The 11000-nt window shown below is 43.7% G+C and overlaps 1 protein-coding gene across 1 annotated transcript; it reads right to left on the bottom strand.

Moving 5' to 3' along the window:
- Positions 1–241: 241 nt before the first annotated feature.
- Positions 242–6398, bottom strand: tmem52.S (transmembrane protein 52 S homeolog). The gene is given in 6 exon segments (XM_018227873.1): positions 242–1552; positions 2158–2327; positions 5005–5046; positions 5136–5191; positions 6095–6193; positions 6195–6398. Coding segments are annotated over 6 exon segments (861 nt in total). The 5' UTR covers positions 6384–6398; the 3' UTR covers positions 242–1247.
- Between the last annotated feature and the right edge of the window lie 4602 nt (positions 6399–11000).

Below are 11000 nucleotides of genomic sequence, written 5' to 3'. Positions count from 1 at the left end.
CGCCAATACAGTTAAGAAATGGATGTAATTCAATATTGCTTTTGTAGTATGGAGTAAGTGATCTCTCCTTGCAAGATCTGCCCTCTGAGTGCAAGACTTAAAAGTGGATTCTTGCTGGCACCCCAAAAATCAAGCCAGCTGTATAAATGTGGCGATATCAGCCAGCAGTTTGGAGCATAAATTTACCCAGTGACTTGACAGTTTGACCAATCTTTCATAGTATATAAGAATGCGAGACAAGTCGAGCAATTATGATTTTTATTCGGTTTGTTGAACCAATGTAATTAAAAAATATATATTACAGCACGCACAAGACACATACCGTAAGCAGGAAAAAGGATATAATTCAACACTTAATCTTACACCTCCTCCAAGTGGCAGCAGGGGTGAGCAATTATGCTTTTAGCTTTCAATAGACTCATTGAGATTTCAAAAAATATATACAAAGCATCGAGTAACATACATCAGAAATGAAAATATTTTGTTGCGTAGCAACAATTTTTTTTTTTTACACCAGCAATTTGCTAGAAATAATATAATCCTTCTGCAAGAAGGAGGACACTCATAGGCAGGAAATATTAAGCTATATAAAGTTAGAATGTCAATCAAACATGGTGCCAAACCTTCAGTGCTCCGACCATCTCTCACAAAGCCCAAAGCAACTGCAGAATACATCTGCTTGTACATATACCCCTCTGATTAATTCCACAACCATATCCATTTAGAAGATTACTGGCCCTACTGTACAATATAGTAGCAAAACACAGAGCTGTGACACTCTGGCTACTACTAGACTTTAGCTCCCAGAATCCTATAAGAGTCACAAGAGGCTGCTAGGCTTTATTATTCTGCAAGAATACATTGTATGTTGGGAGCATTAATCTTAGTTTGCAAACCAAGAATTCCACAGCAAACCTCAAGTTTGGTTTTCTGAAAACACTGGGAGCCACCAAGACTTGTCGAAAATGGTCTGCCCCAGCATTCCTCTGCCTTAAGCTCAAGTAGTTGGATCTACAACCATTGCCGATGACCAATTAAGCTTTGACCAGGATTCTGGTATTAATTCCTCCTCTTATCCTTGAAACAGAGCAGAAGGACGTGTCATTTAGAAAATCAATGCCTTGTATGTAGGTGAAACGACTATAAACAGACTGAACGTCCCTGTTGGCAACTGCAGCAGAACATGATCCCTGTCATACAAGCCAAGCTCTGGGAAGAACAAGTTCCTTATCTATAGTTAGCTATGACTAGCTCTGTCCCTGGCTAGCGTCGGACTCCTCATAGTGGGGTGGTGATTCAGTGACACTGGAGATGGTTTGCTGCCCAGCCTGTTGATCCGTCTCATCTTCTGGCCCCTCTTGTTCAGAGATTCCTTCAAGTTTTGGGGCTGAAGCAGAGGGGCCAACTTCACTGCTGGTCTTGGCCAGTTTTATGGCTTCTTCATAAGCTGGAGGTAGTTCCATGGCATACAGGCTGTAGGCGGGAGGGGACATTGCACTTCGATCAGGGTCAGCAAACGGGAACATATAAGGATACTGCACAGAGCTGTAGGCTGAATAAGACAAAGAAAAAAAAATTAATTTGTGCAAATACAGAAACTTAAACAGTTACTCCCGTGAGTTAATATGCAAATCCTAATGAAAAGCAAAGTTCAGAATACCAGACATTTTCGTAAGCCACATTCTAAAACAAAATATGACAGTTAAATATGTCCCTCTCCAGTATTATAAAGGAGATGAAGTCAAAAGGAAGTGAACAGAAAGAATAAAGATCACCTACAATTGTTTACACAATCTAGGCCACTAGAGGATGCCATTTCCCCAAAATCTATGGTAATTGAAGGTTCTGATTTGATTCTGGGATAAGGACAACTTTATAACCACTGTAGCTACTTAGCACACAAGCTAATTGCCATGTACAAGGCGATAGCCACCATTCACTGAATATATTTATACATTAAGTGCAACTTTAAGCATGACTGCCAAATATGATGTTATTTGTAGAGAACTTGCAATATGGCAACTCTGCAAATATTTCAAGAATGGACATTCAGTAAGAAATGGCCTCCTACTTGAAGACCTACAGAAGGCCAAGCCCTAGTGTATATTCGACTATAATGAATGTAGTGGGTAACACTACAAACAGACTGCCACTTACAGGTAACAGTACTGTGAATGGTGCTGTCATTATCTAAGGCAATGACCGTCACTTCGCAGGGATGGTTTTGAAACGTTTGCACGGGCGGCTTCTTTTTTCTGCAGCAAAACTTGATGCAACTTGCTGTGGTCCCACAGAGTAGAAGCAAACAAACGGTCACCAGGATCAGCCTGTTTGGGAAGAGAATAACTTTATCAGGCACCATAATCTCAGGTAAACATTATTTCAGCTCTATAGCTTGTGCCAGACACAGCAAACAAACCTTTATCGAGCTACTGTTTGAATGTCTTATTGAGCCCAGCGGACTGCACTGATCTGTGTTTGGCCAAAAACACATCCCCCCACCCTACATAACACAAATACAGCCCAGCTTAAAAGAGCATTAGGCTAGTCGCTTTAAATGCTACCAGTTAAACCTGTTAAGATAATCAAGCACTGCTCAAGCCTATATTTAAACCTAAACTGCACGTCAGCACATGCACGATGGAAGCATATTGTCTTTCACTTGCTTCAACTTTCAGCCCCAGTTCAGGTCCGTAGAACGGACTGCAGTAACTAAAAATAATAAACTCTGGACACTAAAGCTGGCCAAAGCCGCAAAGGTAAAGTCGAACCAATTGAAGTTTTATACGACTTTCCAACATTTTTCATACCATGGCGATTGGTTGTTTAGTCGGTTGGACAGGTTAGAAGATTTGTTGCCTTACAATAATTTCTCTGCATATCAATCTTTTAAAGAGTAAGAGGAGAGCACTCAAAACGCAGAATTAACTGCTTATAATTATTTATTTCAAACTGTGAGACAACATGTTTCGGGCCTTTTGACGCCCTTTCTCTGTATATATTGCTTATCTGACGATATCAGTGGGTGACAGTTTTAATTGTTGGCATAACTTTCATACAATTGCGGTCACAGGTAGAACATAGTCTGATTTGTTTTTTTACTAGTTTTGTAACCTGAATGGTTAGTTGCAGGTCGGAGGATTGCAGCATCCGATCGTTCATCGGATACAAGTCTAAAATCTACATGTCTATGCCTATTTAACCCATGATTTGCTAGAACTGCTGAAAAGCAATTAACTTTTCTTTTTTCTTAAAGGACCAGTAACGTCTAAAAATAAAATTGTTTTAGAGTAATGAAAATATAACACAGTGTTGCCCTGCACTGGTAAAACTGCTGCATTTGCTTCAGAAACACTACTATTGTTTATATAAATAAGCTGCTGTGTAGCAATGGGGGCAGCCATTCAAAGGAGAAAAGGCTCCGGTTACACAGCAGATGGCAGATAAGCTCTGTCTGACTAATGGTGTTATCTGTTATCCACTATTTAACCTGTGCCATATAGCCGTTTTTCAATTTCCGCCATTGCTCCACAGCAGCTTGTTTATATGAACTATAGTAGTGTTTCTGAAGCAAACAGATCAATTTTACCAGGGCAGGGCAACACTACATGATATTTTCATTACTTTAAAACACTTTCATTTTTTGGTGTTACTGTTCCTTTAAATCCAAACTCAAACTAGGGTATACCTGAAGGATTCCCATTAGTCATCTTTCTTAATTAACAAAATGGCAATTAGGTTGCCTCCTGCTGAAAACCTATACACTGGGCCAATCGTAAGAGTTGCACACAGTGCTGCAGGTCGCAGCTATTGTCTGGCATGTCTACAGCCTCTCTGTCTCTTACAGTGGCCATACACAGGCCGATATATTGGCCCATGTATGGGGCCCCCCTGACTAAGATCTGGCCGAAAGTCGGCCGGATCTCGATCGGATAGGACAAAAAATCCCGTCGGATCGCGGCCGCATCTGTTTGTTGATGCGGTCCCGCGATCCGACCGCCCGTTACCATTCGTTAGGATCCGATGGTTGGGCCCTAGGGCCCACGATCGGATCAGCCCGATATTGCCCACCTTGGAGAGAGATTCGCTCGTTTGGAGACATCGCCAAACGAGCGGATCTCTCCGTGTATGGCCAGCTTTAGTTAGTAGGTCCAAACTTTGAGGGCCTAGAGCAGTGGAATAAGGGCCCAGCTGGCAACTACGAGATTATGGTGGAATGTTGGTTTTCTCATCTACATGAGAACAATCATTTGCTGCCTAGATATAAGAGTGTATAACTTTATGGCTGCCACATCACAATTTTATATATCTGTAATGGGCTAAGGGAGGCCCAGGCCGTATCCTGGACTTCAAAGGGGATCAGGAAACCATTACTCCAAGTGAAGGTGCTACCAGAGGAGTGTTTATAGCTTTCGCACACCCCCATAAGCCCGTCCATGGAGATACTGCATGAAAAACTGGCACACGATTTTAAAGATATTATTATTAACATGTATTTATATAGCGCCAACATATGTATATATCTAATGTGCCCTAGTAATGACAAGCATGACTGATCTGGGGGAAACAGATGTCATGTGATGAGTCTGGTTGGTTACAGTTATTCTGACAACGCGGGCAGAGGCCTATTCTTGTCCAAGCATTTCATTGCAGAGAGGTTAAAACAGTGGCCTCTAATCCAGGAGTCAGTGAAGAAGATAAGGAAAGAGCCGGCAGATGTGAGCAAGTTGATACTAATAGTGATTAGGTGGCCGACTGAACAATGGGGCTTTAATAATATTAAATCTGCCCTAAGAACTCCCTTAATCTGAAAATGCTGGGAATGCAAACAGGCTTCAAGGAGGATTTGTCCACTAAGGTATATTGGATGCTCAGCAAGTAAGCAGAGGCTTTTAGAACATTAAATGTTTTATCTGCTTTACAGCAAAGGAAAGGATTCTCCAACAGATTACATAATCATGTCCCCAATATGTACAAAATAAAATCACCTTAATGTCTACTTACCAGACATACCAGAGATTCACCCAGCTTGTCCCTTGGGAGCAGCTACAAAAGGGGGAAAAAGGAGATTTGTAAAAAGAGAAAGTTTATGGCAAAGGCAGAAGTAATAAGATCCTATAATGAGAGCTTCTTACACAGGTTTTTTACAGTCATCATGCTCGTCATCCTTATCAGCTGCACAGAAAGGAATCTAATAAACAGAAAGGGAAAAAACGCCCGAGTTAGGGAATCTTTTAGACGTGAGCAATTGGTGAAGTTCAACTACACCCAGGTCGGTGGAATCATTTGCGAATTTATAGAGATTTGTGAACGACGAGTGAAAACTTTCACAAGAGACAAGTTTAGATTCCCTGGAAGAGTGACTTCAGGTGGATTATGACATCACGTCGGGAGAAGCGTTTCCAGCCGGCACATACAGGGTTACGGGAATATGGAAGGTGCAGGCACTGAGCCAGTGTTTAATCCACTTAAAGCAATTATTATTCATCATACACAGGAGAAAGAATAGGGTAAGAGTAGTGTCGGACTGGGGGCCTTCAGCCTCAGGGCCCCAACACCATCCGCCACCCCCCGTGCGCATTCTATACCGGCAGAAGCAGAGTGCAGAAGCGGATCTGGGCCGGCGGAGCCCACCGGGCTTTTTCCCGGTTTTCCGCCGGCCCAGTCCGACCCTGGGTAAGAGGGGGCAGTGGGGTAATGGTCTTGTACAGACAGAAATCCAGCCTATGAGGCAGAGCTGCCACAGAACCTCTTGGAGGAGGATATCAGCTAAGTTACTGGGCTGTAGTATAAGACAGACCCCTATGTCCTTGGAATGTAGGGGAGCAGCATAACTATCCATTATTATGACAAAATCAGTGTTCTATGCTTTAGCCTTGGGTCCCCAATGGAAGCCAGACTACAACTCCCAGAATCCTCAGCCATCACTTTTAAGAAGACAGGCTAATACGGGAGGAGGCAGCTGGGTATCCAGACCCATGAATCCCTGCCTGGCCCAGAGGACGTGAGCAGCATTGCGAGTATGTGGATAAAGGTTCACGTGGCTCCCCGAGAACAAAGAGAAGAAGCTGCTGTGAGTCAGTGCCAGGCTTACCAGGGCGGGCAGGCAGCACAGCAGCACGAAGGTGGCGCGCATATTCAGCCTCATACTGTCGTTCATAAATCCAATCGGTCCGTACGACTCACGGTCAGATGGCGACAGCGTACAACTCACACAGCCTCGCAATAGATTCCCCAGCAACACAACTGATCCGTTTGGTGACATCACAGCGGTATATAGCGCTCAGGACGCCCAGAGGAATGCGCCCAACCCCCTCCTGGCCTGGCTCCTCCTCTCCGATTGGCTGACCGCTGGGCGGCGGGGGAGCCCTTGTGATGCTCATTGTGATGCTCAGTCACGTAGCGAGTCAGATGCTCGTTGTGTCAGTAACGGCTGGGAATTCCCTGCACCATTAAGTAGCTGATTAAATGTAGGTTCTATGCACAGCAGGGAGAGACCACTTGGGGCAGGGGGGAGGTCCAGCATTGACATTCAAATGGACAGTGTTTCAATGTATGGATCAGCTGTCTAACCTGTAGTCTTCAATCACATATCTCACAACATTTGCAGTGCGGAAAAGGTTGTTTGACCACGCCCATTTTTTGTTACCACACCCCCTAATTACCAAGTTCGTTTCACAAAATTTGGCAGGTTATGAAAGTTTCTGTGTTTTTTTTTTCAGTTATTACAGTGAATTGCCCTTTAAGCTGTGAGTCTAACCTCTCCCAAGAGACCTGTTATCTTATATTGTTACAATTACTTATTTGCTTATCTCGAAATTGTTACAAAAGTATCTTATCTGCAGCTGTGGCAGTTCTGGGCTCTCTGCCAAAAGCCAATTAAGTCAGAGACTTTGTTTCTTTTTCTGGATGTTCATTGCAGAGAAAAAGGGACTTATCAGTACAACGAGGGACTGCGGGTTGAGCTGTCAAAAGAGGGACTGTCCCTCTAAAAACAGGACAGTTGGGAGGTATGCAGTTATCTCATTGCTCTAAGTCGCTGTCATTGGGTTAGGGTGGTGGCAGAAAGGGAGATTAGTCGCCTAGGGACAAATCTTCGCTTCTGCGGCGACTAATCTCCCCAAAATGCCTTCCCGTCGGCAAGAATACGAGTTACCGGTGGGACTGCATACGAATCGTTTCGGATCTCCGAAGTTGCCTCACGAGGAAATTTACCCTAAGGGTAAGGACACATGGGCAGATTTGGGGAAATCTTCTTCGGAGCGACAATCTCCCCCAACTACCTTCCCCTACCTTCCCGCTGGCTATAATGAAAAATCGCCAGCGGGATGACACTCGCACCGCTTCGTTTTCCGAAGTCGCCTGAAGTTTCTTTGTGAGGCAACTTTGGGCAACTTCAGAAAACAAAGTGATCCGAGTGCCATCCCACCAGCGATTTAGATTCTAGCTGGCGGTTGGCAGTTCTGGGAGATTAGTTGCCCCAAAGAAGAGATTAGTTGTTGCCGGGCGACTAATCTCCCCTAATTTGACTGTGTGTCTCTGCTCTAAAACTTTGCTTACATATCGGTGTAGAGTAAGTGGAGCTCATTAGCACTGGATCTCCTTCTTTGGATCCTCTACCTTCCCTTCTGCAATTTCTGGCACTTTTGGAGCATGTGCAGTTGCTACAAACCAGAAGACTGTAGTAGGTGGGGGCTTTTCTTATAGGGGGGTTTAGTTCTCCTTTAAGCCTGGGGTTGCTTAACTAACTCCTCACCCTGCTAATCTCTTGCTAGTGACTGCCCTGGCCGTGGGGTGTCAGGTCTGGACTGAGAATTTAAATAGGCCCTGGCATTTCAGGTACACAGAGGCCCAATCAGCCCACAAAGAGGCCCAAACAGCCCACTAAATAGTGACTTTCTATGGGACCTTATTGTAGCCCCTCTGGCATTTGCCAGAACCCACAGATTGCCAGTCCAGGCCTGGGTGTGGTGTTCACTTGCTGCTACTGGACAAGCATGGGTATGGACCTTCATTGCTAGACTTGCCACCTGGCAAGTTGGGTGGGGGGGTTCTAGGGATTCAGGCATCATAAAGTGCTGGAATATTGTTCCAGAAAAGGTGTCTTACAGTTTTGCTGGTGCATACTCATTAGTGTTACTCATGCTGCATTTAACTCAGAGCCAAAACGTTATTTTGGAGTTCAGTGTAATCCCATGTTGTGGCAGTATGAGAGGGGGTACCTTGTATTTGGAATTCAGTGGGCAACTGAAAGAGCCAATACTGTTACTAGGGTTCATTTATCACTAGAGATGGGGGGGGATCTTAATCACCCATTCCTTGTGTGTCATTTATGACATGCAGAGGGCTGTACACCAGGGGAAGCAAGTGCTCAGGAACCCTTGGCTTAGTTTATATGAAGGGCTGACAGCAGTGACAGAAGCGATATTGCACCTATATTGCTACAGGAGTTGGTGAATTATCCTTATAGTGTTCAGCATTTTAACTGAAAACTGTCAGTTGGCTAAAATCTGCCCTCTCACCCACATAATAGGAATAATAATACGCACTGTATACGTCAGCAATTTGCTCTGGCCTGGGTGAGGTGCTAATGAATATTGACTATTACTTAGGTCACCATAGTAACCTGTATAGGTCTCTGAGGCTGAAAGTAATTCCATCTCTAGGATACCTATTGATGTTTCTGGTTATCGCCCCTGCATGCCCTATAAACAGCCAACGATAAGACATCCTCTGCACTCACCAATTATCTATATATTTAGGTCATTAAGACATTTTGTGCTAAAAATTGCCCTCCTTAACAAAACAGGGATTGTTTGTCCATATATTGCAATATATTCAAGCTGATCATTCCTGTTCTGTCCAGTCTTACACTCACGTTAATCTCATTCATTAAGAATTCTCTCATTTTGATATACATTTTTTCATTATGCACATTCCCATTGAAAATTGTTCAGTGATTATCACAACTTGACCTTGTTTGCTTTCATTGTTCAACCTGCATCTGACCGAAAAAGGTGATTGGTTGCTATGGGTTACTGCCCAGGTGCAAATATGCACAGCGTTTATAAATGAGCCCCACTGTGTATTTTTATATGCTTTGTTAGCTGCACATTAATTTAGCTGGGAAGAGGTTGAACTAAAAGACAGATTTAAGACCAGAGTCCAAGGTAGGGTAGGTATTTGGAGCTGCAGTGCTTCACTGCCATTGCATTTTCCCTTTAAAGATACTCTGTTTTGCCACTTGGCAGTACTGCAGTAGAAAGCCAAAATCCCAAACCCCTCACAGCTTCTTATGCTGCAAACTCTAACACCCCATAAAGAAGAATCTTTGTTTATTCAGCAGAAGGCACAGAGGGCTGGGGTACAACAAAGCCCTGTATTTAAAGCGGAACAGGTCTCCAGCTCCATCTTACGCTTGAGCATCTACTTTTTACAGCTTGTGTAAAATTAACAAATAAGGGATATACCAAGCAATGCTGAGGGAACCCCGGAGCTATTGCCGAGCCCTAGCCCAAAGGTGATGGTAGCTCCAAGATTTCCCTGCGTCAACAGGCGCAGCAACGTACAGCCCAGTATTGGTCTGGTTTGGCAGACCCGTGCCCAATCTGGACCAGCTGACCTGCACTCGCCACCCGCTATACCCCCTAACCAGACCTGCTATCGGACACGCAAGGGTTAACTCACCAACAGACCCAGGGACCCACATGACTGGAAGTGGCATCACAGTGGATCAAAAGTGACATCTCTGTGAAGGTGGATCAACCAAGTATTAAAACACAAATTGCTACATCAGCAAGGGTAGAAGGGAGGGATAGACTTGAAGCTGAACTGAATACCCAGGCAGGGTACCCATGGACCAGCCACCTGGTTGGGCAAGTTTTTACCCGAAATCCGACTGCCTTGCCAGTCCCTGACCTGCTGCAGGTCTCTAGTGGTTCAATTTAGAATGGAAGGCAGAAAGACTGAGTGGCTCAAATCACAACTATATGAAAGTACAAGGAGCACATTTTTGACGCAAATGATTTTACACTCTACTGCAATTGTGGACAGAAATGAGCCCTTCAGTCTGGTTGCCATAAAATGTTGTTTTTACCTGGCACACCAAATATTGTATAGTGTGTTAATCTCCTGTCTGCTACTTGTAGCACTGGACTTGGGTTTAGAGGAGTAGGGGCTTAGCCTGCACATTTAATAACATTTAATAAGGCCTTACAGACAATGTATATCCAATGTTGCGTGCACTTTCACAGACCAGCAGAGGACGGTGATTTTAAGAAGAAAGAAACTTTATTTCCCCAACACTCCTCCTGCTGATACCATAATAAGGCCTTATTTATGAATACAAGTGAAAAAACGTTAGTTTGGACATAAAATATAACTTTACACATTGTTTTACACATTGCTACACAGGTTTGTTACACAGGTTGCTGTTCTTGTCAAGTTCCCATTATCAATACTGACCCTGGCATAACTTCCTAGAATACAACATACTGCTTATTTTGAGTATTTTATGTTTAGACAGGAACAGCACTCTGTCAGCAAAGGCTTGCTTTAGTAGATTTCTGTAGAATATATACAAACATGTGTGATATACATTACTGATAGAAGATAAGGAGCTATGTTGTTATCATAACATACTGTAACACAAACATTGGCTTTTTTCCCACTACACAAATAATTACTGTGCTGACTCGAAGCCAAACTTGCCTTTAACTTCTACGCACTGAGATTGTGGGTGTGAAATCTGCCTATGGCCCATCTTCACCACTGTAAGAGAAGTTCTTAAGATGCGCTTATACTCCTGTCATTGCCTCCCACAGTGTATCTATGGCAGGCCTGGTGGGGATTGATAAACTGCAACTCAGTAATGGTTCATAGACAAATCTGCTGTAGAAGGCATGTTTCTATTTCACATTAGCATGTCTTCACCTTCATGCTGCAAAAGGGGGGGTTTCCCAAGATTTATTCGAGGTGCAATTACATTCACACGTGACCCA

The sequence above is a fragment of the Xenopus laevis genome, chromosome 7S, assembly GCF_017654675.1.
Source record: "Xenopus laevis strain J_2021 chromosome 7S, Xenopus_laevis_v10.1, whole genome shotgun sequence".
NCBI classification, from domain to species: Eukaryota; Metazoa; Chordata; class Amphibia; order Anura; family Pipidae; genus Xenopus; species Xenopus laevis.
This window is presented reverse-complemented; position numbering and strand designations above follow the sequence as displayed.